The sequence below is a fragment of the Rhodamnia argentea genome, chromosome 3 (genome assembly GCF_020921035.1).
Source record: "Rhodamnia argentea isolate NSW1041297 chromosome 3, ASM2092103v1, whole genome shotgun sequence".
Classification (NCBI taxonomy): Eukaryota; Viridiplantae; Streptophyta; class Magnoliopsida; order Myrtales; family Myrtaceae; genus Rhodamnia; species Rhodamnia argentea.
Window position 1 is genome coordinate 8,027,675 of NC_063152.1, and position 27,607 is coordinate 8,055,281.

The 27,607-nt window shown below is 37.5% G+C and overlaps 1 protein-coding gene across 1 annotated transcript in view; it reads left to right on the top strand.

Moving 5' to 3' along the window:
- Positions 1-19,138, top strand: part of LOC115729440 (disease resistance protein RUN1-like) — a 58,451-nt gene extending 39,313 nt beyond the window's left edge. The window contains exons 3-5 of the mRNA XM_048275488.1: positions 17,969-18,122; positions 18,412-18,894; positions 19,023-19,138. Coding sequence (XP_048131445.1) covers positions 17,969-18,122; positions 18,412-18,894; positions 19,023-19,138 — 753 coding nt within the window. The remainder of the gene's footprint in view (positions 1-17,968; positions 18,123-18,411; positions 18,895-19,022) is intronic.
- Positions 19,139-27,607: the final 8,469 nt, after the last annotated feature.

The window sequence follows — 27,607 nt, forward strand, 5'->3', positions numbered from 1 at the left end:
ATTTAATTTATATCAGCAATTTGCAACGAAATGAGAATTCGTCGCAAATGTTGCAACAAATTTCATCTTTCGTCGCAAATTTTTTTTTTTAAATTAACGACGAAATTATGTTTCTTCACTAATTAGCGACGAAATTATGTGTTTCGTTGCTAATTAGCGACGGACTTTATTTCGTCGCTACATTTTTTAGGGAGCTTTTGAAATTTAGCGATCCCACTCTCTCCTCCCGCCTAACCCCATTTTATAGACTCTCCCGCCCCCTTTCTATCATTCCGCTCTCCACAGCATTCAATTTCCCCCATCTAACCCCACTCACCTTCTCTCTCTTCGTCCTTCTCTCTCTTCCCCCCACTCACCTTCTCTCTTCCCCCTCTTTGTGCGAACAGACCCCCTTCCCCCCTGTTGATCATCTTCTTCTTCTTCATTACGCAGACCCCCCAGTAGACGCCGGCCTCCAGGTGACCACCACCCGCCTTCGTCGTCACCCCGTCGTTGCGGCCGTCGTCGTTCGCCCGCCAGCCCTGCGTAGCCATCGTCGACCTCTACCCCTACCACCTCTCTGTTCCCCACAATTCGGGCCCCGATGCCTACAGGCTGCGGCCGCCATCTCCGGTTGCACCGTCGCCACGATATTCCATCACCCGCGAGCCCCACGAGCTGCCCGAGCTCGCCTCGCCGGCCTCGCAAGCCGCTAGACCCGCGACGCTTCGCCCTCCTCCTCTGTTCCACTTCTGCTCTACTAGCCTCCCGGTGACCACCGACGCCACCACCTGCTGCCTCCTCCAATCACCGTCGGCCTCGTCGTCACCCCTCCCGCCGTCCGTCCCGAGCTTGAGCCCGAGCCCCCGACCTCCATCTCCATCTCTCGGTCTCTCTCCCTCTCTGTCTCGGCACCCCGACTACCCTCCCGCTCTGCTCCTCCTCTGCCCGCGACGCCCCCTGCTCCAGCTGAGACCCACCCCCTCCGCCACCGTCCGGCTCGCCGGCCTCGTCGCCATCCACCTCAGGCCGGGGACTCCCTCGACCCGCTGCGACCCAAGACTCCCTCACCCCCTCCTCTCTTGAATAAAAAGGAACACTACAAAAAAAAAACACGCTTTTTGCGACAAACATTTGCGACGAATAAAAATTCGTAGCAAATTTGTGACGAATTTTGCGATGAATCAAATTTGTGACAAATTTTGTGACGAATAAAAATTCGTAGCAAATTTTGCCACAAAAAATTCGGTAAAATTCGTCGCTAATTGGGTTTTGCGATGAATTTTGCCACGAAAAAAAATTCGTGGCTAATCTGGCGTCGCAAAATTTAGCGATGAACAGAAAATTCGTCAATAAATTCGTCGCTAAATTTAGCGACGAAATTTTTTTTTTGTGGCTAATTAGCGACGAATAAGTTTCGTCGCTAATTTGCCACGGAGAGTAATTAGTCGCAAAATTCGTGGCTAATTTGCGACGAAACTTATTCGTCGCTAATTAGCCACGGATAAATAGTCGTCGCAAAATTCGTCGCTAATTAGCGACGAACTTTAGTTTTTCGTTGCTAAATTTTGCAACGCCGAATTGGCGACGAATATTTTTTCGTCGCAAATCGGTTTAGCGACAAATTTTGGTCAATTTTTCGTGGCAAAATTCATGGCTAAATCCTTGTTTTTTTGTAGTGATTGTCCAAGAAGATGCTCATAAAATATATACTAGAAACCAGTCCATGTTATGAACCGAAAAAAGGGCACACAGATATATGCTCGATTTGGATTATATAAGGAAATGAACTTAAATTTTTATGGGGTCGAAAAAAAATTAATCAATTTAATGAATTTGATTTTGACTAGTTTTATCTCTAAAACAACAAGAATATGATGATCAAAAGTGGAAGGTTTGTGCATGTAGGCACCACATAATCTTGTACATGTGAGCTTGTACTCTTCTAGATTATCATTTTGTCCAAACACAGTAATAAAGAGTGGTCGTGAAGTTACAAAGTCTAACTCGAAAAGAAATTAAACAACATGAAAAATATATTTGTGGTCAATGCATCAGCATGTTTCTTGTCCGGATGCATTGCAAGTTGATGTCCATTTCCTATTATATATTTAGATTTGCTAATTGTATTCATTTACTAGCAAAAGAAAGGCCAGTGTGTGTAAAAATTTGCATATCACCGGAAGTTACTTCGATATGCTTTTCATTATAGACTATACTAATTTAATAGAGAGAGATATGCACTAAAAGTCCTAAAAGTACATTTTAGACTACAGACCCTTACTTGCTTCCCTAAAGAGTCGGGATATCAAGCCGCTAGTGTTTTCCTCTTGGATTTTCTTGGGGTTATTATATTCCCTACTACTAAGAAAACTATGAATCCCCTAGTTACTCACATAGTCAAGTTAACGTAGATATTGCTGGAGGATGTCCATATTGTGGATTTCAGAAATAAATTCAACAGATCAATTTAGAGTTTCAATGTGAGAGGGGTAAATTCCTAAGTGGGATCAAGAGCTTTAAATATATTCAACAAAATACATTTTCTGATGAAAAATAAATTTAAAAAAGGAAAGGGAAGTTCAACCGGCAGCCACTGTCGTTACGCTTTGTATGAATTTATCAATTAGGGATAAGTGCACTAGAAGTCCTAAAACTTATCATATAAGTGCAAATGAGTCCTAAAATTTTCAAAAAGTTCAATCAAATTCTAAAACTTATCACAAAAGTACATTCGAGTCCTAAAACTTTCAAAGAGTGAAATGAAATCTTAAAACTAGTCACGAAAGTGCAATCGAGTCCTAAAATTTTCAAAAAGAATGACCAATTGAAGGACTTGTTGAACTAATGTGATAAGTTTTAGAACTCGTTTGCACTTTTTGAAAGTTCTAGGACTCGAATGCACTTTCATAACAAGTTTTAGGACTTAAAATTACATTTTTTGAAACTTTTAGGACTCAAATGCACTTTCGTGACAAGTTTTAGGACTTCCAATGCACTTCTCCCTATCAATTAGGACCACTTGTCCACGGATAATAACAGAAATTGTTTTTTATTCAAAAGTTTTACTCTTTTTTTTTAAATTACATTGCTTCTGCATCGAAATTGCTCATATGTGCGTTGAAACTTCCACCACATGAAGTTGACTTCATTGGTGCGATTCTCTTTGCCAACTGGTTCCATACATATAAAATCAAACGGGCAACAACAAGGCATTTCCTATTTCCTAAGAGGGACTCTGGCTTTTTTCTCCCTCAGACTGGCAGGCGAAAACCAAGGGGCAGAACAGAGCAAAGCGGAAATGCATCTTCCCATTTTTGGGCATTCATTCGCCGTGCTCGTGGCACCCATCCTTCTCTCCGTGCTCGCGCTCCATTTTCTCAGTAAGAAGAAAAATAGTGCGCGTAGAAATGCAGAAGATGCTGATACTGGTGCGTAGACGTGTTCAGCACGTGCTTTCTGATTCTTCTGCAACCTTTTAAATAAATAACAATGATCGATGCATCTATTGATTCTTACTCGACATAAAATTATAATCTAATGTTTCTTGTCCTGTCCAGATGCATTCCCCAAAGGACATTCTAGTCCACTTTTCATCCTCCCTACAAATCCACCTTTTTATGGGCTAAAGAACACTAGAAGTGTCAAAACTTGTATACGGCGCTCACTTTAATGCCAAAACTTTCAAAACGATCACTTAAGTGTCAACTTTTTTAAAAAATTATCACTTAAGTACCAACTTCTTTTAAAAATGATCACTTCAGTGCCAACTTCAATTTCAGGTGATGTGGCTTACCGGAAATCCGACACGTACTTTTCTTATTAATATTTGAGTTGACGTGGCTCGGTGGAGTTGACACTAAAGTGATCGTTTTTAAAAAAAAATTGGCACTTAAATGATCGTTTTTAAAAAAAGTTGGCACTTAAGTGATCGTTTTGAAAGTTTTGGCATCGAAGTGATCGTTTTTCAAAAATTTTGGCAGTTAAGTGATCGTTTTGAAAGTTTTAACACTAAAATGAGCGTCGTACACAAGTTTTGGCACTTATAGTGTACTTAAGCCCCGGTTTTATAGCTTCTTTACCATACTAGTTAAGGCATGCCCAGAATTTAATCAAATTGCAATGTGCAAAATCAAAAGTTGATTTGACTAATTTTAATAGAAATATATCTTTCTCTCAATACTAACTTCGTGTACATTATTCGTCTGTGCTACTTACGCGATCAATAAAAAAGAAAACAAATACTCTTATTTTCCATTGGAGTAATAAAACTAATTACAAGAAAATGAATGTTCTGATAGTAGTTATATTAATATATTATGTACCTATTATTTTACTAATATTAGATATATCAGTATTCTCTACAACTTATTATAGTATCAGGACTTTTAGTTTAACTATAGATTACAATTTGATATATTCATAATCATAGATGACTGAGCTACTCAAGTATAATAAATAAAATTAAACAAAACCTAATAACTTTGATGTATATAAAAAAAGATTAATTGTTGAAAGCGCAAAGCATTTATGAAATGTGAAAAATGAAGCTACTCTTGGCGAAATCCCGAAAATAAGCCCAACTTCTTTTTCCTTGGGACAAAAGCAGCAAAACCTTTCAAACGTCTACAAGGCCTAACCTTTAGAATCTACCACAAAAATAACATGACCTTTCAAACGTAATAAAAAAGAGGCTAACCATATAATCGTAGAACAAAGCTGACACCCTTTACAAATGCAAATACAATCACATACTTCATGGTCATTGCATAAAAAACGCTTGATGTTACGCTCGCATGATATTCATGTTCCTATCTTATTCGGCAAGTTTTAAATAAGTCATGAGAAATGCGGGAATCTTAGTCCTATTATATTAACTTTAACATCTAGATATTATTGATTTTTAGAGCAAGCACTAAGTAGTGAACCAACATTACTCTAACAATAGGATATGGACTATGGGAGATAAAGAATAGAACGGTTACCTTCTTCTCCTTTAGCATTTTCTGGACTTCTTCGGAGTCCCATACCCTGCTACGGTTCCGAGGCTCTTGCTGGTTTTCCTCACGAATTATTTCCCTACCGAGATCTTTTAGTTGGTCATGCATTCGCAGCTCATGATCATCTCCAATTTTTATTAATGACATGAATCTCAATACATCAATTCCCTCCTCGGGGAAAAAGTGACAGGCCTCCCACATGTACGATGCGATTCTCTTATCGGTGCCAATGAAAAAGCAAGCGATATCCAAAAATATTTGTTTTTGTTCACACTCTAATGCATCATAACCGATCCTTAACTTTTCTCACACTTCCTTAGGAGGCACTTTTTTTAACTTGTCGATTGTACCTCTCCAAAATGCTAGCTTTTTTCCGCACAATAGAGAGCCTAAAACCTCAAGGGATGAGGGAAGTCCTCTTGTGATGGATACAACTTCATTCGTGAGGTCCTTAAATTCCCTAGGAGGAGAATCCTTTCGAAATGCATGTTTGCTAAACAAGATCAAAGACTGACCTTTATTCATTTCCTTAAGGTCATAGGCATAGTCCACCCCAACCTCTTCAAGAATCCTCTCGTTTCTGGTGGTAATAATGATCTTACTTCCTGAAGAAAACCATTTACATTTACCAGCCAAATGCTTCAACTGAATGCCATTATCTACATCATCACAAAGACCAAGGATCTTTTTACCTTTAAACTTGGAGGAGATGAATTTAGTCCCTTCATCCTCATTATGAACTTCATTTTCTCGCTTCAATACATCATTGCAAACTGATTCCGTAAGTAATGTGCGCCATTACGCTTCCATGATTCCCTTATATCAGCAATGAAGCTGTGATGCTCAAATTGATTGGAGAGCTTGTTGCAAATGGTTTTAGCAAGAGTGGTCTTACCAACGCCTCCCATTCCGTGAATGCCAATAAATAGGGTGGCATGAGATTTATCATCCACAAATTCCATAACATTCCTCACATGACTATCAATTCCGACCAAATTCTCAGAAATAACCAACTCAAACTTTTTCTTGAGTTCGCTCAATACTATTCGGACAATTGGTTTTACCAACTTTGCTTCGGACATGCCAAATGTGACAAGGGTTCAAATATGTGACAACAATAATTTTTTTATTGCTTATCTATTGAGAACACAATAATAAATAAATATGGGGATAAATAAAAAACCCTTTAGGAATCCTTTCGTCACACCTTCATATATTATCTTATATGCTATGACTAAATTGGGAAATGCCGATGGTTGCTTCACATGGCATGCCTCGTTCCCCTATTATGACATAATTTATCAAGCCAGAAGAAACTTGAGAGTATCGCTTATGAATCTAGAATATTGTATATGTTATGGATTTGAACGGCTTAAGTACACCCCAAGTACCATAAGTTGTATATGGCGCTCACTTTAATACCAAAACTTTCAAATCGATCACTTAAGTGCCAGCTTTTTTTAAAAACGATCATTTAAGTGCCAATATTTTTAAAAAATGATCACTTTAGTGTCATATTCACCGAGCCACGTCATCTCAAATATTAATAAAAAATACCACGTGTCAAATTTTTGGCAAACCCCGTTAGCTCTGGCACTAAAGTGATCGTTTTTAAAAGAAATTGGCACTGAAGTCATCGAAGTTACAAAAACTTAGCACTAAAGTGATCGATTTGAAAGTTTTGGCACTAAAGTGAGCGCCGTACACAACTTATGGCACTTGGGGTGTACTTAAGCCGATTTGAACCAATATTTACACTTCTTGTTTGTTAACAATATTAGGTATCACGTGGACATGACTTCAAAAATTTTCTAGAGCGTTTGAATAAGCAAAAATCCAATAAGCTAGCCCAGTATGAGAGTCAGCCATCAATCAATAAACATGTCATAAGCAAGAGGATTTCAGACCCCGTCTATCATACGAATGCGAAAAGTCGTTCAGAGTTTGATATTGTGAACCGCCTAAAAGCGGTTGAGGGGATTTCTTCTTGTTTGCGCAATTCTACGCGCTTGCAAATTTCTTCTTGTGTCGTGAATTTATTATCATTCAAGATTGGTGTTCTTATCTGTTTTCATAGCCTCTAGAGATGATAAAACGTTGTACATTATTTTTCTTTTGAGTATATATGTTATACGATTTTAATTGATCCAATAGTGGTTTTACTTTTATAGGGAAGTAATAGAATAATTTTTACCAAAATAGAACATTGCTTTAATTTATGCTGGTGTAAGATATTTACTAGTTTTTTTTTTCAATCGAAAGATATATACTTGTTGAAGATAGGATAAAATAATCCTTTTTTCCTTTTTTTATTTACCATCATCATCTTTTTTTTTTGTATTGACCAAAAAAATTTTCTCTTGTAAAGATAATTTTGATAGCAACTAATCAACGACATTAATGATTTAATAAATGTAACTTGGGAAGATAAAGAATGATGGCTTTGACAATCACCATGCACGGTATGTGATGTTATGAGCTTTAAATAAAAATCACCAATTAGCGGTACTATCAATCTTCCTTAAATATGTAATCAGAAAAGTTAGACGAACACTGATGTAACGTGCACTACATACATGAAGAAAAATGGTCAATAGCATTAAAGCAAAATACTAAGAAAGAATACAAGAGTAAAGCCAAAAAAAAGAAATTAAAAGGAGAATAACAAGATCTTACTGTTAGTGTTTATATATATAAGAAATGTTTGAAAATGACAGACTGAGTCTGTGTCAAAATTTTTTCATAAAATTCTATTGGTTTGTGTAGATCATGGGGAGTGTAAAATTGGTTTTCTCCAAACATTTTCTTCACAAATATGTAAGGATTTTGGTGATAGAATCCCCTTTCTACAGTAAAAACCTTATCAAAATGTTTTAAGAAAAATTTTGATTTTTCTTTTGGAGGGGCTGGTTTTGACCGAAGAACCACCTCGCTTGAAAGATTTTTTTGAGGTGAAGGTGATTGTACCTCTTCACAAGTAGATAGATGAGCATCCAAATTGCTTTGGACTTCCTTCAAAATATTGGGCGGCAAAATTGTGGCTACTTTTTCAAAAGATATGGTCGGGGATGAACTTTGGCCAGTAGTAGGCTTACTGGGTAGAGTCAAAAGGTGAGGCTGGGGTTTTTCTTCTTTTGGCTGGGTAGCCTCAAGCCAGCTACGAATTGGGGTGAGTTCCCCTGAGGCTATTTTGATTTCGGGCTGGGCAGTTGCTTTGCCCTTGCCTTTGTCTTTTCTTGGGGGCATGGTGAAGGATATTTTCCCTGTAAAAATTCTCATGTGAGGAAATTTGGTAGAGAATTTGAATCACCATGTCTAAACTCAATATCAAAATCAAAAACAGATAAGATGGCTTGCCATTGTGCAAATATTTGTTTTGAGGCAATATTCAAAATGTCCTTTTGCAAAATATCCTTTGCAGATTTACAATCAATTCTTAATAGAAATTTTTTATTCAAAAGATCACCTTGAAATTTAGAAATGGAAAGAACAATCGCAAGAATTTCCTTTTTAACAGTGGAGTAATTTTTTTGAGTATCATTCCAATGTTTGGAAATAAATTGAACAATTTGTTCTTTACCAAGGTGATTTCGTTGTTTCAAAATGCCTCCATATCCCATATCGGAGGCATCTGTTTCCACAATTTTAAAAGCGGAAGGATCTGCAAGATGTAAACATGGTATTTCTTTTACCAAGGTTTTAATCTTACAAAGCGTGTCGGAATGCAAAATAGTCCATGGAATTGGATTTTTTTTTTTAACCTTTGATGTAAAGGTTTGCAAATGATGTTGATGTTTGGAATAAAATCCATAACATAATTTAAAGATCCAAGAAATCTCTGTAATTGAGTCTTATCTTTTAGTTTGTCGGGAAATTTTTTTGCAAACTGAATAGATCGTTCAATAGGTATAATGGTACTGTGTTCAATATAATGACCAAGGAATCTAATCTTGGTTTGGAACATCAAAATCTTTGTTGGAGACAAAGCTAATCCATTCTGTTTAGCAATTTTCAAAAATTGATTAACATGTTTAAAATGCGAATCAATATTAGAGGAGAATATCAAAACATCATCGATGTAAACAATGATGTAATCGGAATAAGGATTAAAAATATCATTCATAATCCTCTGGAATTCGGAGGGCGCATATTTTAAACCGAAGGGCATAACATTCCATTCGAATTGATCAAAAGCTACAGTGAATGCCGTTTTATACCGGTCCTTTTCAGAAATTTGTATTTGCCAAAATCCAGATTTCATGTCGAACTTAGAAAAAATCTTAGAACGGCACAATTGGTTCAAAAGATCCTTTTTGTTTGGGATCGGATAACGAATCCATTTTAAAGCAGAATTTATAATTCACAACAAGTCTGGGGACCCACGTTCTAATTCAGCATTTTTATTAACGTAAAAAGTAGAACAACTCCATGGAGACTTGCTTTTGCAAATTAATCCTTTTTTCAAAAGATCTTCAATTTCTTTTTTGCATAAATTCAAAAGTTGAGAATTCATCTGTGAAGGTCTTGCCATTGTAGGAATACTTTTCTTAGAAAAATCAAGTTCATAAGGTAAATCAACAATGTGTTTCTTCCTATTCCAAAAGGCGTTAGGAAGAGCAGAACGGACTTCCTTTTTTAATTTATTTTCTAAAAGATGAATTTTCTTTTGTATATCGGGATGAACTATCCTCTGTTCAATCCTTTTATACACCAGTTCTTCTTTTAAAAATAAAAGATGAGACTCTTTATCTCGAATGAGACAATTAATCTCCTTAATAGACTATTCTTGTAAAACATTTAAATTCCTCGTCCGAGGTTTGGAAATAAAATGGAAAGTAATTTTATTACGCAAAATGTTTGTCTCAATTCCTTCCCGAGAAACCATGAAAGGTTGGATTAAAGTTATGAAAGGAGTTCCAAGAATAAAATTTTGTTTTAAAGCTTTAGCAAGCAAAAATGATGTCTTCAAAGAAATATTATTTTTAATGACCAAAACTTCTGCGAGTTTATATCTGATATTCAAACGACCACCTGAAGCAGTTTTCAAGGCTTCAGTGGTTTTATCAAAATATTTTGTTGGAATTAATCCTTCACGGTGCGGTTCAAATCCGCATTTGTGTCAAAAAAGGCTGTAGTATTTAACACAAAATCATGGATTTTAATAGAAATATTAATTATCCATTTTTTAGAAGTGACTTCAGAAAGTAAGTGAAGAAAAGACGAAGGATCCGATTCCTCGGGGCCTTCGGTTTCATTTTCTTTTCTTTTCAAAATTTGTCTTTTAAATTCTAAAAATTCTTGATCTTTGCTCAATCGATTGATTTTAAGAAAACGAATTTCTTTTTTTAATTCGTTTATCTCAAACTGCAGATCATTAGAATTTGTTGGTCAAGAAAATTGCTTTTTCCCTCTATTCAAAATATCGGTTAAGTTATAAGGATTCTCAAAAGGTTTTGGAGTAGGAATTTTCGTTTTTTGAAAACGATTCTTGGCTATCTCGGAATAAAAAAGGATTCAATTTTATCTAAAATTTCTTCTTCATCTTTAGTTAAAACACAAATAAACTTGGAATCCTTTTTAGGTTCCTAGGGTTCTTGTTCAGAGTCAAAAAGATGTTCCAAATCATTGATTTGAAGACCATCGTCCTCTTCCTCTTGTCCAAAGAAATCAGATGTTTCGCTCTCGGAATCAATCATGAGTTGGTTTAACTGGTCGAGGGCTTCCTCGTCCAATTCCAGCTCATTAATCCTTTTGAAAACCTTACAAAACTTGCGGGTATGACCCTTCTTTCCACAATTGAAACAAGTAAAATTGGAGAAATCTTTCTTCACAACTTGTTGCTTGGAATCGGGAAATTTTCTTAATTTGTTGGACTTTTTTGTAAAATTTTTCTTTTTCTTCTGTCCAACTTTCTCGGGAGGGCAAGTTCCTTTGCACTTCGAGTTCTTTTTAGAAGTAGAAGAGAAGGAATAAGATGGATCATATTGACAGCAAAAGTCCCCCAATCCTTTGTTTCCAAGGGATTTCTCTTTCTTAAGCTGTTTTTGCAGCTTAATATTATTGCACATCTCGGATCCAATTTTAAAAACATAAGAAACAAGTTCACCATAAGAAAGGATATTAAAAGGTATTTCTTCGCCGAATTGTTCGCGGATTCTTTTACGAACTTGATTTCCGATAAGAATAGGGAGACCGGCGAGGAATTTCTCTTTCCGGAAAGGTTGATTGCAATCTGATCCGAGCAAAACGCGTTGAAAGAATTCATCTTTGTCTTGGCGAAATTCACCTAAGGATCTGCATTTTAAATTTGAAAGAAGATCCTGGTTGTGATCGCGAACAACAGAAGGATCGCTGATAAAATGCTGGGAAATGGAATAAATCAAAGTTGAAACTGCATCTTGGACTGTCTGTCCTTCATCATCAAAAACAGTTTGACCGTTTTCATCGGTTTTGACTGCGTTCAAAATTTGGTTTCTTTGATCTTCTATGAGATAGTTATCCCACCAACCTTTTAAAGATCCAGAAAAACCAGCAATGATCATAAAGGCGACTTGCTGATCGGTAGTATCGGGAATGGTTTTATAGGTTGTGACTAACATAACCATTTGATTCAAAACTTTAATTAAATTTGTTTCATAAACGCCATCAATATTCCATTCATAGATTGCATCAGCAGAATATTTATTTTGAATGCTAGTGAAGGATTCTTCTTTGACGAGATCCGGAGGAGTGGCGCGTGTATAATATAACTTTTGAGGCTCTTTCCAAGATATCCCGTTGATCCGAGGAGTATCTTCGGAATCAAGAGCAGAAATTTTTGGAGTATCAGAAATTTCAGAAATTTGATCAAAATCCAAAATCGCAACTTCTCTGGGAGTAGAAATGGTTAAAGGTTTTTCAACCTTCGGAGTATTCAAAACAGGTTGTCGAGGAGGAGGAAAGTCTACAGCTTTTTGTTTTCTTTCCTTTTCTTTTAAAAAGTAATCTCTTTTTTGTTGAAGAGCTTCCTAAAATTCTTTACTGAACTTCTTCGGCATTTCAAAATTCTTAAAAAGTGGTTGTTTTAAGGAAGAGGTAGGAACAGATTGGATAGGAATTGAGTACGAAGAGGTTGTCGAATCTAGTGTCGTTTCGATCCTATTCAACTGTTCGCCTATCGTGAAAATATGTTGATTAGCAAAATTATTTTGTTCGATGATCTTTTTAAATTCCTTTTCTACCTTAAAATCCTTATCATTTTCAAGAGAAGGTTTCTTAAAAGGTGCAGCAAGAATTATTTGATCACGAAAATCAATATTAATTTTTCTTAAGGGTGGATGATTAGATTCGATTTCATGACCATCATCCAATCTCCATTTAAAAACTCTATTAATGTTAAAAATTTCTCTTTGAGCAAGAAAATGGTTCTCAAACCAATCAAAGAAAAACATATGTTCTCCTAATTGGCCTAGGAAATCATAATATTGGTCTTTGATTTGTTTGGTTTGTCCTTAAAAAATTGCAAAAAACCAATCTCCGATTTCAGTATTAAATTTAAAATTAAATTCTTTATTTAAAAGAATTCGATATGGTTCAAAATCCTTTTCTAAAACAAAACATTCTCGGTCTTCATTCATCTGCGAAGGAGTGGGTTCGGGAGAACCCGGATCCCGTTGTTGATAAACAGGTCTTGCAATTCCCGAGCTCGTGTCAAGACCGCTAATATTTAAATCAGAATTTAAAGGAGGAGCACTTGGAGTTCTATGTCTTTGTGCTTGAGAAATGGAATCACCTTGATCGCTTACTAGGATAGTAATGACAGGAGGTAGATTCGGTCGTAAATCTACAAACCTTTAGGAAGATGAAGTAGAAAATGAAGGTCTTGAAGAAATATGGGATGAGAAATCAAAAGATCACCGAGAGAATTGGATGGTTACTCTTCCTTCGGGATGTTGCACAATATTGGTTGAACAAACGTTTTGAACAATAGGACGGGGTATCGGGTTTTCAATTTCCCATTGTTCTGGCAAAACTACATCATTCCAACTTATCGCTTTTGGAACTATACAATTTGATTTTTTGATATCTGTTGTCAAAAGAAGGGTTTCACCTTTAGGAGCCGAATTTAAAGAGTGGACGTCAAAAGCGGAACTCATCGCTTTGTAGTGGACCTTATAGATGAGGGCAAGCGGAATCGAACTGTCATCTATCGCATAATTATGAGTTTTAATTTGTAAAACGAGTGACTTCAAAATATTTTTATCTCTTAAAGAGACAGAGAAATTTGGGAAACAATCAAAATGAATAGGTCCACTACAAAGTGAGGTCTCTATATTGCGAGTATAGAATCCTCATACCGCAATAACCTAGAATCACGCAAAACAAGCAAAAAAGCAGTATTTAATCCTTCTTTCAAAAGTGGTTTAATTCCAATTTGAACGATACCAAAATGAAGGTAATTATACTTACGGGCGTGTTTCTTAACGTAATCCTTATTCAAAAGTGGGATTAAGGAATAAGAAGAATTAAGAGGAATGTCATGTTCATCTGTTGTTATAACATAATTAGAAGCTTTAAAAATCTTTCTAAAAGAAGATTGTTCATAAATTTGGTCATAACGAACTTTTGGAATTTTCCAATTCCCGATTGATTTATTAAAATCTTCAATAGTAATTTCCTCTCTATGCAAAGGTCTTTCACCTGAGAAACCTCGAGATCTCGAACCCGAAGAAGAAAAATTAGTACGTCTTAAAAGATTCATCTTATATAAATAATGTTTTCCAAACACTTGATCAGTTCCTCAAAATCCTGGCGACCAACGGTCTTACGCACCTCTGTAGGGACCACAGCGATATACCGGAGATATCCCCTTTCAAGTAATTGTTCCACAAAATTTATATAAAATTTCACTCAAAAGACTCACTAATTACTCTTCTCCCGTGGCTCTGATACCATAAGGGAACTAATGAGTGGGATATTTCTCCTTCTACCCCCATCAAATTCGAAAGTATGTTAACCGAGATTATATCTCCTGGACTATCTTTCACCTATTTTGACTATCAACAAGCCTGGTGGAATGTATTATTTCGACAAAATCATAATACAACCCATACATGGCCTTTTTACTTTCAAGACAATTTTGAATTCTCCATCGCCCCATTCTGGTTCATAAGATGGTGGGAAACATTTGGTCCTATCTAGGAAATTCTACCCCGAAGTATTCTGGATTCTTACCATCTTTTCTATCACAACTATACTCCAACCACGTAAGAGAAAAATTTCCCTTCTCTTTTGCTTTTCTCAGCCTTCTTTAAAATCTCTTGGGTTCTTGGTTGGAATTTTGAATACCAAAGGAAATTAGAGAAATTCGATATTTTAATTTTGACCGGAAGATATAAAGTCAAGTGGTGGGATGGCTTTAATTTCTGGAAAAATGTTTCTAGAGATGCGGTTGAAGTATGGCTTCAAATGAGAAAACCCCCGAAGCCAGCATCAATCAGTACCTCATTTTTGCACGATCGAGCTATTGTAGTTTCTAATTTGGCGGGATCCACATCAAAAGAGGAATTCTACCAAAAAATGAAGAAAGCAAGAGCCGATTATGAAGAATCTCGGGCTTCGCGGGAAGGATCTCACCATAGTGGAAATTCAAATGAGGATGATTGCTATGCGATCACGCCTAGATTAAAATGAGCAAACGTCGTCGACGAAGAGGATGCTGAACACTTAGCATCGGATTGAGATTTTTGATTTTGTAAAAATACCGTATAACACCGTACATCGTAACAACTTCACCGTAACACCGTATACCGTAGCGGATCTTAATTTTTAAGCGTACACTGTAGCCACGGTAACTTTTGTCTTTAAATACCCATTTTGAGAACGTTACTCGAGAGAACGTTCGGAACACGTAAAACACAGAACCTATTGCTCCAAATCCTCCCCCCTCTTCTAACCCTTTTGATATCTTCTCTTTCTGATAGCTCCTCACGAGCACTCATAGAGAAGAACTAACCTTTTCTATCTTTTGATACCCATATCCCATCTTGAAGAAACCCTTCTTCACTTCCCGTAAGGTTTCCAAGAAGAAACTTTCGCTACCCGGATCTTTCCTAATCTATTCTGTTTTTCTACTCATATCTACTCCGGATCTTTCTATTTTTGGAGTTTTTATGCACGGATCTACGGATCTTTTCTTGTAAACTTTCAATTTCATGAATAATATTGTGAAGTTTTTACATTTCTAAGCTTAATACCCACAGATTACGGAAGGCTCTGCCTCCTACTTGTGGTGTTACAAGTTGTGCACTTTATCTTGTGGATTTACTTTCTGTACTTTCAATTTCTACAATTTTAATTTAAAGGAAACCCCGGAATGGGAAGACCGTGCCTCCTACCGGTGGTTCGCATTGCATACCCCTTCTGCACATTTCGATTTAAACCTGATTCAGATATTAAGTGAACAGAGTGTGGAGTCCGCCGGGAGCCCTCCCCTCTTTTTGAGATTGAGTTCAGTAAGATTTGTTCTTAATATCTCAACCAGTGAGAACGTCGGATCCCCCGACCCCTCACATGCTGTATCTTTTATTTTTGCTTATATCTACTATCCGTCTTCATACTTTTGTCATTCTCCTTCTGATACGTTGTGTACACTTGTGGATAAAGTTTATTTGTGATTTTGGTGAATGGTTTAATTTAGATATCCCAATCGATATCCTTTATGATATTCACTTCCATCCTTTTGAGTAATCTTCTGTTTTAATCTTGTTTTCTTCTACATATTTTCAGCATTCTCCTCTTCAATCTTCAATTTCTATTTTTATGCTCAGGTTTATCGATCTTAGTTCCCTTATGGTGTGTGTGTGTGTGTGTGTGTGTGTATGTAACCAATGAAAATGGCGGAGGTGAGAATCAGAATAAACAGGAAACATCCACACATATTAAAAGAAAAGTAGAGAATGTTTTGGTGAGTAGTTTTACCCATAGGTTTCGTATCCTTTTAGGGTGCTGACTTCAAGAAGTACTTGCTTCCATTTCTCCAAAATCATTGGGTCTAAACGCCTCTTAAGCAGACGCCTCTCACGCTCGTGAAATGCGTCTCCGAAACTCCCGATTTGATGCCCCACGTCAGCTGGCTTCACTTTATAGAATATAGGCAACACTGTTTGCCCATTATTACTCTTGCACTCTATTATTTGAACCAGTTCGTCTAGGCACCAACTGCTCGCACCATAATTTACGGAGAGAATGGGGATCAGGATCTTACTATTCGTGATGGCTGCCATAAGATCTGGTCAGATGTCCTCACCTTGGCAGAGTTCATCATCATCTCTGAAAGCATCAATTCCGGCTTCCAAGAGCCCATTGTAGAGGTGATCTGTAAAGCCATTTCGAGTATCTAGGCTTCTGAAGCTCAAAAACATCTTGTAGCAATTTCCAGTCGGTGCAGTCACCGAACTAGATGCACGATTGTTAGTTTCTATCGAAGATGAACTAGATGCAACATCATCAGTTTTTGCCGAAGATGAACTAGATCCACCGGAATTAGTTTCTACCAACGCATTCATCGAACCAGATGCGCCGGTATGAACATCTTATGCGTTTCTTCGCACACTAGCTTTCTTCTTATTGAGAAAATAGAACACCAGCCAAGGGAGAAGGATCGGTGCCACGAGGACGGCGAAAGACTGCCCAAAAATGGGATGATGCATTTCGTCTTTGCTCTGATCCGCCTTTGACTATGGCTCTCAAGTCTAAAAGAGAAAAGAACCAGAATGTCTCTCGAAAAACAGGGGGAAAAGTACACTAGAAGTGCCATAACTTGTGTACGGCGTTCACTTGAGTGCCATAACTTTCAAAACGTTCACTTAAGTGCCATAACTTTCAAAAAACATTCACTTGAGTGCTACGGTAACTTTTCCGGCGTGCCACGTCGCCTTTCCGATGTGCCATGTCATCTTTCCGGCGTGCTACAATAACTTTTCCAGCGTACTACAGTAACTTTTCCGGCGTTTACAGTAACTTTTCCGGCTACTACATCAGCTTTTCCGGCTGCCATGTCAACATGGCACTCAAGTGAACGATTTTTAAAAGTTATGGCACTTAAGTGAACGTTTTGAAAGTTATGGCACTCAAGTGAACGCCGTACACAAGTTATGGCACTTCTAGTGTACTTTTCCCGAAAACAGGAAATGCCTTGTTGTTGCCTATTCTCTCGTGGTTTGATTTACATGAGTCAATTCGTTAAGTAATTCTTTCACGGGGAACCGCAACCACGTGGTTAGGAGTCGTTGCCTTCACGGGGCTGAAATCTCAATGCCCAATAGAATCCGAGGATGGCGGACAAAGCCTGTCAAAATTTCAATACACATAAAAAGGGGCTTAAGTATACTACAAGTGCCAAAACTTGTATACGGCGCTCATTTTAGTGTCAAAACTTTCAAAATGATTATTAAGTGCCAAAATTTTTTAAAAACGATCACTTCAGGGCCAAAACTTTCAAAACAATCACTTAAGTGCCAACTTTTTTTAAAAACGATCATTTAAGTGCCAATTTTTTTAAAAAATGATCACGTTAGTGTCAACTCTACCGAGACACGTCAACTCAAATATTAATAAAAAAAAGCACGCGTCGGATTTCCGGTAAGCCACGTTAGCTAAAATTGAAGTTGGCATTGAAGTGATCATTTTTAAAAGAAGTTGGCACTTAAGTGATCGTTTTTTAAAAAAGTTGATACTTAAGTGATCGTTTTGAAAGTTTTGGCACTAAAGTGAGCGTCATATACAAGTTTTGGCACTTCTAGTGTTCTTTAGCCATAAAACCGGATAGAAGAAGATTACAAGCTGTAAAGTTTTATGCGTATGGACGGATTTCAAAATGGAAAAACAAATCTTTACATCGGTAGTCTCTTGAACACATTAGTGCACGTCAATAGCAATACGAACAAATCCCATTAGATTACTTTCTTTGGTTGGATATAGTAGTAATGAATGTTAATTCTTGCTTACAGGGAACAGAAAAGATTGAGGCCATTTTTCTGAGTAAAGGCAGCTCGGAAGGCTCCGGCAAAGCAGCCGAGCAAGATGGTGCGATTCACACGGAAGAACAGTTTAAGAAATTGACCGGTCTAAGGTTCCTTCACGTGAAGGGGGGCATCTCGAGTGGTGATTTTGAGGACTCGGTCGAGGGGTTAAGATGGCTTCGATGGCCAAATTGTCCCGCGAATTTTGAAGTAGACAATTTTCACGCCACGTAATTAGTTGTCTTGGAACCGTCAAGAAGCGAGATAAATGAGAGTTGGCAGAGATGGAGTTCTTTCATGGTAAGAACAATTCTTTTATTTTATATTTTTTGTTTTTCATTTTTTTGCTTTCTTTTGTTTTGTATCATAATCACTCTAGCTAGGCTAACCCCTTGACAAGCATGAATTTTATTTGTTTCACCGGATGGCAGAGAAGCTCAAATTTCTGGATCTTTCCCATTGTGAATCCTTGGAAAACACCAACTTCCTCTCAGATTTTAAGAACTTGGAGGTTCTGATCCTCAATTTTTGTGGGGGCCTGCAGCAAATCGACTCTTCAATCGGAGACATGAAGGCCCTCCTCCGCTTGGAGCCGTGCTTCTATACGAGCCTCGCGGAGCTTCCAGCAGAAATAGGCAAATCAAGAGCTCTGGAGCAACTCCTCCTACAGCACACTCGAGCCCTTTCTACGTTACCGGACAGCATGGGACGTTTGCAGAATCTAGAAACTCTCAATATTTCTTGGAGCGGTGTAAGAGGATTGCCCAGCGCGATTGGAAGGCCGAGAAAGCTCCGACATTCTGATGCCTCATGTTGCAAAGATCTGGAAGGGGAAATGCCGGGAAGCATAGGGTCTTTGGAGAATCTAGAAATTCTCAATATTTTCGTGGCCGGCGTAGAAGAATTGCCCATTGGTATAGGGAGGCTAAGAAAGCTCCGAGATTTAAACGCTTCATATTGCAAGAATCTGAGAGGGGAAATGCCAAAAAGGAACATTGGTGGTCTATCTTGCCTACAGTGCCTTGATTTTTGTGGCTGCGAGGAGCTCCAATCTCTGTCGGACCTTCCCTCCAGCTTAACATATTTGGATGTCACCGGTCGAAGTCGCAGATTGCCTTCGCTTTCCCGCCTAACCCATCTCAAGGAACTACGAGTTAGTGACTGCGAATTCCTCGAGTGCGTCCGGGAGGAGCCGACAAATGTTGAACAATCAGAATTGCCACAATCCAAGTTGGAAGTCTTGGAAATCGGTTCTCGCCCACTTATTGAAAAGCTGGACGTTTCACGGTTCAACCATCCGAGGACATTATCCGCCAATAGTTGCGATAATCTAATTGAAGTTCGAGGTCTTGATAAATTGATACACTTGGAAAGCTTGACTATCGATTGTTGCGATTTGATTGAACAGTTGGACCTTCCAAAGTCCGAGGGGCTGAAGATATTGGTTGTTCGGGTTTGCGATAGCTTAGTCGAGCTTCGAGGTCTCGATAGGTTGGAGTTCTTGGAAAAGCTGAACATCACTACTTGCACTTCAATTGAAAGACTGCTTCTTCCAAAATCGGGGAATTTGAAGATATTATATGCTGAAATGTGCACGAACTTAGCCGAAATTCAAGGCCTCGATAAGTTGGAGTTTTTGGAAAAGCTAAATATCTGTGATTGCACTTCAATTGAAAAGTTGCACCTTCCAAAATCTGAGCATTTGAAGATATCAAATGTTCAACGTTGCGAAATATTAGTCGAAATTCAAGGTCTCAATAGGCTGGAGTTCTTGGAAGAGCCGAGTATCTCCAAATGCGCTTCAATTGAAATGCTAGACCTTCCAAAATCCAGGAGTCTAAAGCAATTATATGTTTCATCTTGCGAAAGCTTAATCGAAATCCAAGGTCTCGATAGGTTGGAGTTCTTGGAAAGGTTGGATCTCTGTTGGTGCACTTCAATCGAAAGTTTACCAATTTTTATGTTGCTTTGACACCTTGAGATGGTTGGCGATCAGAAGCCGTGACAAGTTTCGGGATATTCAGAGCCTAGAGAGAATCCCATCCTGCGAAAGTTTATGGATTGAAGATTGCAAGTCCTTAGAAGAATTACCGAACTTGTCATGTTTTCCTAATTTACAAAAATTGCTCCTGTCGAACCGTCCCGAACTTTGGGAGATCCTGGGGCTTGAAGAGTCAATATCTCTAAAATTTGTTGCTATCTCGGGATGCTCCTCGATTGAGATCTTACCTGATTTGTCATCTTGTACCTGCTTGATCAGTTTGATTGTGCAAAATTGCGAGCAATTGACCGAGCTTTGAGGGCTCGAGAAATTGGACCAACTAGTGGAATTGGACATTTCTGGATGTAAGTCACTCAAAACAATTCCAGAATTATCCGGAGCGCAGCTTTATCAAAATTATGAGAAAAAGCCATCTGACTCGGGTCATGGATCGATAGAATTTGGATTTCCGGAGTTGTCTCGGATGAGTCAGTATACTAGAGATGATCCATTTTTTCTAATATAGGTACATAAAGCAGATTATTTGCCTTTGCTCTTTCGAGATCTTCCGCCCAATTTTCATTCGCATTTCCTGCTTGAGTTTCTTTCAAGATTTATGATCTTGTCATTATCATTTTCCTGGTTAACAGTGTCATTGTTTTCTCACTTGAATCAAAGGAATCCGTGGGAGATGTTCAAGGAAGTTAATGTGTGCTTTGGCAATAAGATTCTGCTTATCGGGCCAGTAATGGAAATAGATGTAAAGGCTTACTAATCGCTTTGTCATTAGTCTTCAGGTAAGACTCTTCATCCTATGCAGCAAAATAAAGATTCTCAGTGTTCTGATTGATTCTGGAATGCTTGAAGTACCGAAAAAAAACCGATGTATACAATGCCAAAGGTAATCATATAGGTCGAGAAATGCTAAATGAAGGGCCCTATATGGCGGTTCTTCTAATGTGAGATTTTAGTTTGCTCTGCTCTCACAGTTCATGACTGCATGTTCCTGAGGTACACTTAAGAGGCATCACTTAGGATGCATACTCTGCTGACTTGGGACAAAATTTTTCCAACCATTGTGTTCCACGCATCTTATCTCGCCGAACTGTCTGCATTGGGTTATTAAGGTAATCACATCAGTCTAGAAATGGTAAATGCAAGAACGGGCTCTTCTCCTAGTGTTGTGGTCGTGGAAGACCTAGCAAACAGGCCAGGAGCAAAACCAGCGTGAAATATTTGGACAGGATCTTAGAGAACTGCAATTCAAATTTTTCTGACTGACTATGAATCCATGTTCTTTTGTGTGAATCCAGGATATACCTAAAAGTCCGAGGCTAATAATAGATTGTCCTAAAGAATGCATCTTGATGTTTGTAGAGTTGGCAAAGCCTTCTTTCGTATACCTGAACTTTTGAGCCAAGCAGATAATTAAGATGGCAGGCATTAACTAAAATGTCTTTTGACTTTCATTAATTCTCATACGTGAATAGCACATGATGATAAGGAAGAAAGCAAGCAACGTGAGCCGAATCCACTATGCTACCTTGATCAAAGCTTCTGTGGTTGATGATGTTAGATGCCCCGCTAGTTGGATCCAAAGAGTTCAAAAAGAATTTCGAGTTTAATAAATAAAGATCCTTAAACTTTGGGGTATCATTAGTAGTTCGTTGATGTTAGTTGCTGGATTGATTTCATCTCACTCACTGGCAGGATTCGGTTAGCATTCCACTGGTTGATGTAAGTGCTGGAAATATCCAAGAGAGCTGTCCCAAGGCAATCTTAAAAGGAAATCATCAAAGGATCGGGAGCTTGATGTTTCTTGAACTTCTCCAAGCTCTGACTTTGCATCCTTGGAATGGTAAAGGATGTTTGCATGTTGTCATCCCACATTGTCCTGATTTACATTCAACAGAAGCTTTGCAGAGCTGGAACTTTCCGCCTCTGCTCCTGTAACCAAGTCTCTCTCTCTCTCTCTCTCCTGCAATTTTCTCTGCAAAGCTGCTGTCAGGGTTGGCTTGGAAATTTGGAATGGATGTATCCCCTGCGGTCGAAAGTTTCTGAGCCAGAGTTTTGCGAGGTAGAGATTTCTCATTGCTGTTGATTTTGCTGTTAGAACGATGGAGGTTTGTTGGCTGGGTCCACCACTTTGTGAGGCCCAGCTAACATAACATAAAAAAAAAAAAGAGGGGTCAAGGAGAGGGGCTGTTCGAGAGAACACAAGAAGAAGAAAAAGGGACGACCGATTTTCGGTCCAGATTTGAAGGCCAAATGTTGTTGGAATTGGCTCAAATTCAGTGTTGTTTGTGAGACCGACGCCCACGAGTTGATCGGTTTCGTTCTTTGAAACCGTCTCCTAATTGTACGTCGTTTTCTCCAATCACGGTTACGGTTTCTAGTTCCGTTTGTATTAATTTACGTCCGTGGAGATGAAATACTGTTGTATTGTTAACGTTGAGCCTCTAGTGCATGACTAGAGAGGAACTTTTGTGTGTCATACTATTCTTGGTGGTTAGTGAAAGTTTTTTAGCGGTTCTTGATTTTTTCCCGCATTGAGTAAAATGTTGGTGGTGTTGTTGCCTTTTATCTCTTTAATATTTTAGCACAGTTGTTGATGGGGTTAAGCCGATTTTGGTGAATTGTTGCCCCGTCCTTCCCAACAAGGTTGTTGTTGGAGCCGGAGTTAGAAATCACTGGTGTGAAGAACGAGGTCGCTAGAGCCCAGTTGACGTGCGTTTGAGACCGTGCTTCTATTTGGGATATTGAAGCTCGGTTAATGTTGCTTTTTAGCTAACTCTCAGTAGTTACATCATACGACGTGAGTTCACTGAAACATCAAGTTAAGCAAGGACAGGCGGGACCCAGCCACTGGGAGATATCTGATTACAAATCTGCCCCTGGATGATAAAGCTCCTCGACTTTTTCTCTTTCCCTCTTTTTATACGGAGCTAATTCCGTAACAACGCTTAAACTTTAAATTCAACCTTAATTCCCTAATGGACCTCTTTATCTGGAAAATCTTCAACTTTATTAGAGTTAGTCGTAACTCTGCCTCTAATTTTTCTATCCAAAAAATCCTGAAATCCATGTCATGTCTCAAATTTGCTCCGGTAACTTTTTGTCCGAAACAACACACTATCTAGTCTCAAATCCGCTCTTGTGAACCTTTCGCCCAAAAACAGTCAGTTATTATTTGACGCGACATTTCTATGTCAATAAAAAAAATCCACATCAGCAAATATAAGGTGGAATATTATCTTCAACAAAATCGTTTTTTGATAAGGAAATTATGAAAATTAGGGATGACCAACGATGATTTTTGGACGGAGGGCTAGCGGGAGCAGATTTAAGACTAAACTTAAAGTTGTAGTTTGTTTTAGACAAAGAATATCATTTATCATGTAGGGGCCTTAGCTGGTGATCCGGACTATTTCCCTCTCGACAATTACGCTTATCCCCCACATCTCACCGGCTGACCTTAACCCCTTCTATTTGGAGGATGAGGCAACTTTGGGACGGAACTTATAATTAGGTTTCTTTGTTAGAATTTTTTTAAAACTAAACTTAAAGCCTTTTATATAGATAGGTACCCTTCTCGTTAAATAATTAATTGTTCGATTTTTTATGCACTAGAACGAATTTTTGGGTTTAATAAACTTGTGAGTGATCATCACAGTCGCACGACACTATTTGGGACCAGAGCACCACCTATTTTCCGTGTGTTTTCTTCAATATTTTTTCCATATTTCCTTAGAAAATTGAATCTATTCCCAAACAACAACGCATTAACTCGAGGGAGAGGTCAAGAGGATTATCAACTATAAGTGTACAAATATTGTTTGTCCAGCTTGTTGAGAAAGATGCTCTCCGTTGATTAGATTTGTTTTGGGGAGTATCTATAGATTAAAAAAGAATGAGAGTGCATCTCATCTTCTAATTAGTACTTAAGCAAGATGTGGTTTTTCCATTTTTAATTTGATGACTTTAACTATCCACTATTACCAATCATCACACCATGAGTGAATAAGACCGCTTTAGGAAATATTTTTTTACATCAATATTGTGTGCTATAATTGCTCTAATTTATTATGTGTCAATGTGTTGAACATTGTCCAAGAAGGTGCTCATAAAATATATACGAGAAACCAATCCATCTTATGAATCAAAAAGAGGGCACGCAAATATATGCTTGATTTGGATTATCTAAGGAAATGAACTAAAATTGTTACGGGGTTGAAAAAAGTTTAATCAATTTAATGGAGATGTTTTTTACTAGTTTTGTCTCTAAAACAAATTATAAGGAATGAAATCGAAACATTCACAAGAATATGATGATCAAAAGTGGAAGGTTTGTGCATGTAGGCACCATGTAATCTTGTGCATGTGAGCTTGTACTCTTCTAGATTATTATTTTTTCCAAACACAGTAACAAAGAGTTGTCGTGGAGTTACAAAGTCTACCTGGAAAGAGCAATTTTCATATTGACAAGGGAGCAATCTCAGCATTGGGACCGAAACTCATAGTCAGGTGGGGCGGTAGATTTTTCAGAATATAATCATTGCCAACGGGAGCTCAAAAAAGAAAAAGGGTGGGGCTTTTCTTCACGACCAATAAAAAGATATAAAGAGAGAGCATTATGGTCGGCAAAAGAGAGAACAGAGAAGATAGATTCTCGTGAAGGAGGTAAAAAGGGAAAATTGAAAAGACAGAGAGACAGAAATTGTCGGGGCACTCGTGAAGAAGAGCCAGTGAGCAAAAGATTGGGTATCAAATCATCTAACATTCAATATCAGAAATCAAATCCAGTATCTATCTCATTAATCAGAATACTGTTCATAAATAGTTTTTATTGTGCCAAACATATATCCTTTCACAACATAATAATTAATAACTTTAGTTAATCAGATATACAAATCAATAGGTATAGCTTTTTTGCAATCCCTTGATAATTCTCAGACCATTTCACAATAATCAACTCACAAACTGTTTATGAAAATGTTTTTCATGCCATTTCAAATAATCAAGAGGATAGTAGATGCTATAAACAATTAGTTTTGCCTTTTAGCCAAATCATACTTTGCACATAATATGTCTATTCCTTTTTATTGAAGAGATAGCACTACTTAGCCGAGAATGCCCAACAACATATTTATTCAAGCAGACCATCTCGTAATCATGTTAATTAAAGGAGAATCAACGTCAAAACCAAGTAACACACTACCTCAATTTTGAATTGGCTAAAACGAAGCTTAATCGCTAACAAAAGCATTCCCAGGTTGCAACAAATTGCTCGGGCAAAGCAATTATTCAAAGCTGTTTGAAATGCAAAGCTCACACACAAAATTTGAAAATTTCGCTCCAATTAAAAAGTTACTTCAAATCAACTCGCGTCAAACCCCATAACTTCACGACGTCATAATCCATGATTTCCATGTAATTCCATAAATTAAAAATTCCAATTGAATTTCGCAATTCAAATTTCACATAATTTTGAATTTGTATCATAATTTCGAAAACTCGGTCATCCTCACCGGACATTGCAGGTCGAAAATGCTCTTTCTTTTTCCTTTCCCTTCTTCCTCTTCTTTCCTCTTCTTTCTCCCTTAGGGCGTGCTCTCCCTTTTGCCTTTTATCTCTTCTTTTGCTTTTTTATTTTTCTAAAGCCCTGTTTATTAATTTGGCTTTGGATTGATTAAGAAATTGTGAAATCAATAAATACGACCAAATGATATCAATAAGTTGAAATTTAAAAAAATAATAATAATACTCACTTGACAACTAAGTAGAGAGAAGAGTGGTGGGCCTAGCAACTAATTTGAAATAAGAAAAAAAATTAATTTCGTGAAAAATCTCAATTGAGTATATACGTGATAAATTTATCTCAAACTAATAAAAAATTCCAAATTTATAAAACTGTGACAATTTACCCTTTTTAAATTTCTATTAAATGTTAAATTATTGAGATGAGTGATATGTGGCAGTTCACTGGTGTACTAATTTAGGATTTTTACCCTTCGTTTGTCATATGTATACCAGTTTAGGATTTTTCATGATATTAACTCAATTTAATGAAAAGTAACGGAGGGTAAATTTGTCATGTATGTACCAATTTGGGATTTTTTATGGTCAAAAAATTAGTTTTGAGTAAATTTGTCACATGTATACTAATTTGAGGTTCTTTCATGATACTAACCAAATAAGAAATAGACACAAACTTAGCACAAGTTAAGCAAGGATTAATGGGACCTAGCCACCGGTCGAGGGGGATATGAAGAAAATTATATATGCTATTTAATTACAAATCTACTCCTCCATGATTAGAACCGGTGAAGCTCCTCGACCTAAATGCCTTCAAATTTTAAGTTTAATTTTAATTCTACCTAAATTTTTCTATGTAAAATATCTTCAATTTAGATTCAGTCCTAAATCTGCCCCCCAATTATTTTGTCTAAAAAATTCACAAATTTTAGGTCCAATCCTAAATCCGCTCAAACATCTTTAATAAAAAAACAGAACACTGATTATTCTAAAATATGCTCCCGATAATCTTCTATCTAAAAACCTTCGTTGGTTGTTTGATAGTGCATAAATTAGGGACAATTGAGTGTGGTTTTTGGATGGAGTGCTAGCAGGGATAGATTTAGGATTAGACCAAATAGTGAAGGGACTTCTTAAGAGCCTCGTCGAAAGGATCACACAGAGAGTTCTTTCTTCAACAGCACGAAGGAATTCTTTAAACACAGTGATTTGTGTTGTGAGCTTTATATCCAAATTGAGTTGTTAATTTGTAAACACTTGGAGCTTGGGTGTAATCTAAGTGTGGGAAACACTCGAGCGAGTGATCTAGTGTAACTTTGATTCTTCGATTGATGGATCTCCACATGGATGTAGAGAACAACACTCGGACCGAACCATGTAAATTGCTCATGTCCTTTATTGTTACTTGTTTATTTCTCTAGTTCTCTCGTGTTGATTTAATTGCAAAATCCTGCCGGTTTTCATGCTAATATTACAAAAATTATCACAGCCAATGGTAGATTGGTAGTCCCCAATCTATTATGGTGTTTGGTAAATATCTCAATAAAGGAATTCAGTGACTAACATTGTCTCCGGATGGTGGCTATTGTAGTGTAGCAACCCGCAAGCCCGATGGCAACCTTCACGGTTCGGTCCGGAGAAAGAAACTAGGGATAAAAGTGAGCGTTTGAGATTCAAGTCAAGATAAATTGATACAAGAAAATACCTAAATTAAAGGGGAACAAACCTAACACTAAACTCACACATGAATGGGAGATATTGAGATACACGTAAAATTGTGTTTGAGAAGTCTCATATTGAAAAATTAATGTAAAGTGAAGCATTTAATATATCAAGTTGCTTATAACTCATTGGATTAAATTTTTGAATGAATGTAGATCTAATTAGATATATTAACGGATTCGAACTTGGACTTCCTCTTAGCTGTCTCGCTGCTCCGTCAACTTGTTCAATTAGATAAACCAAACCAATAGTAAAATAAAAAGCCAAAGCAAAAGCAAAAAGGCATTTTCATTTCTTTCTGAGATTTGAAGGATAAATTAAGCCAAGACCAGAGCAAAAAAGGAATTCGTCTCATAAATGCTCGAGAGTGTGTGTATATAACATATTGA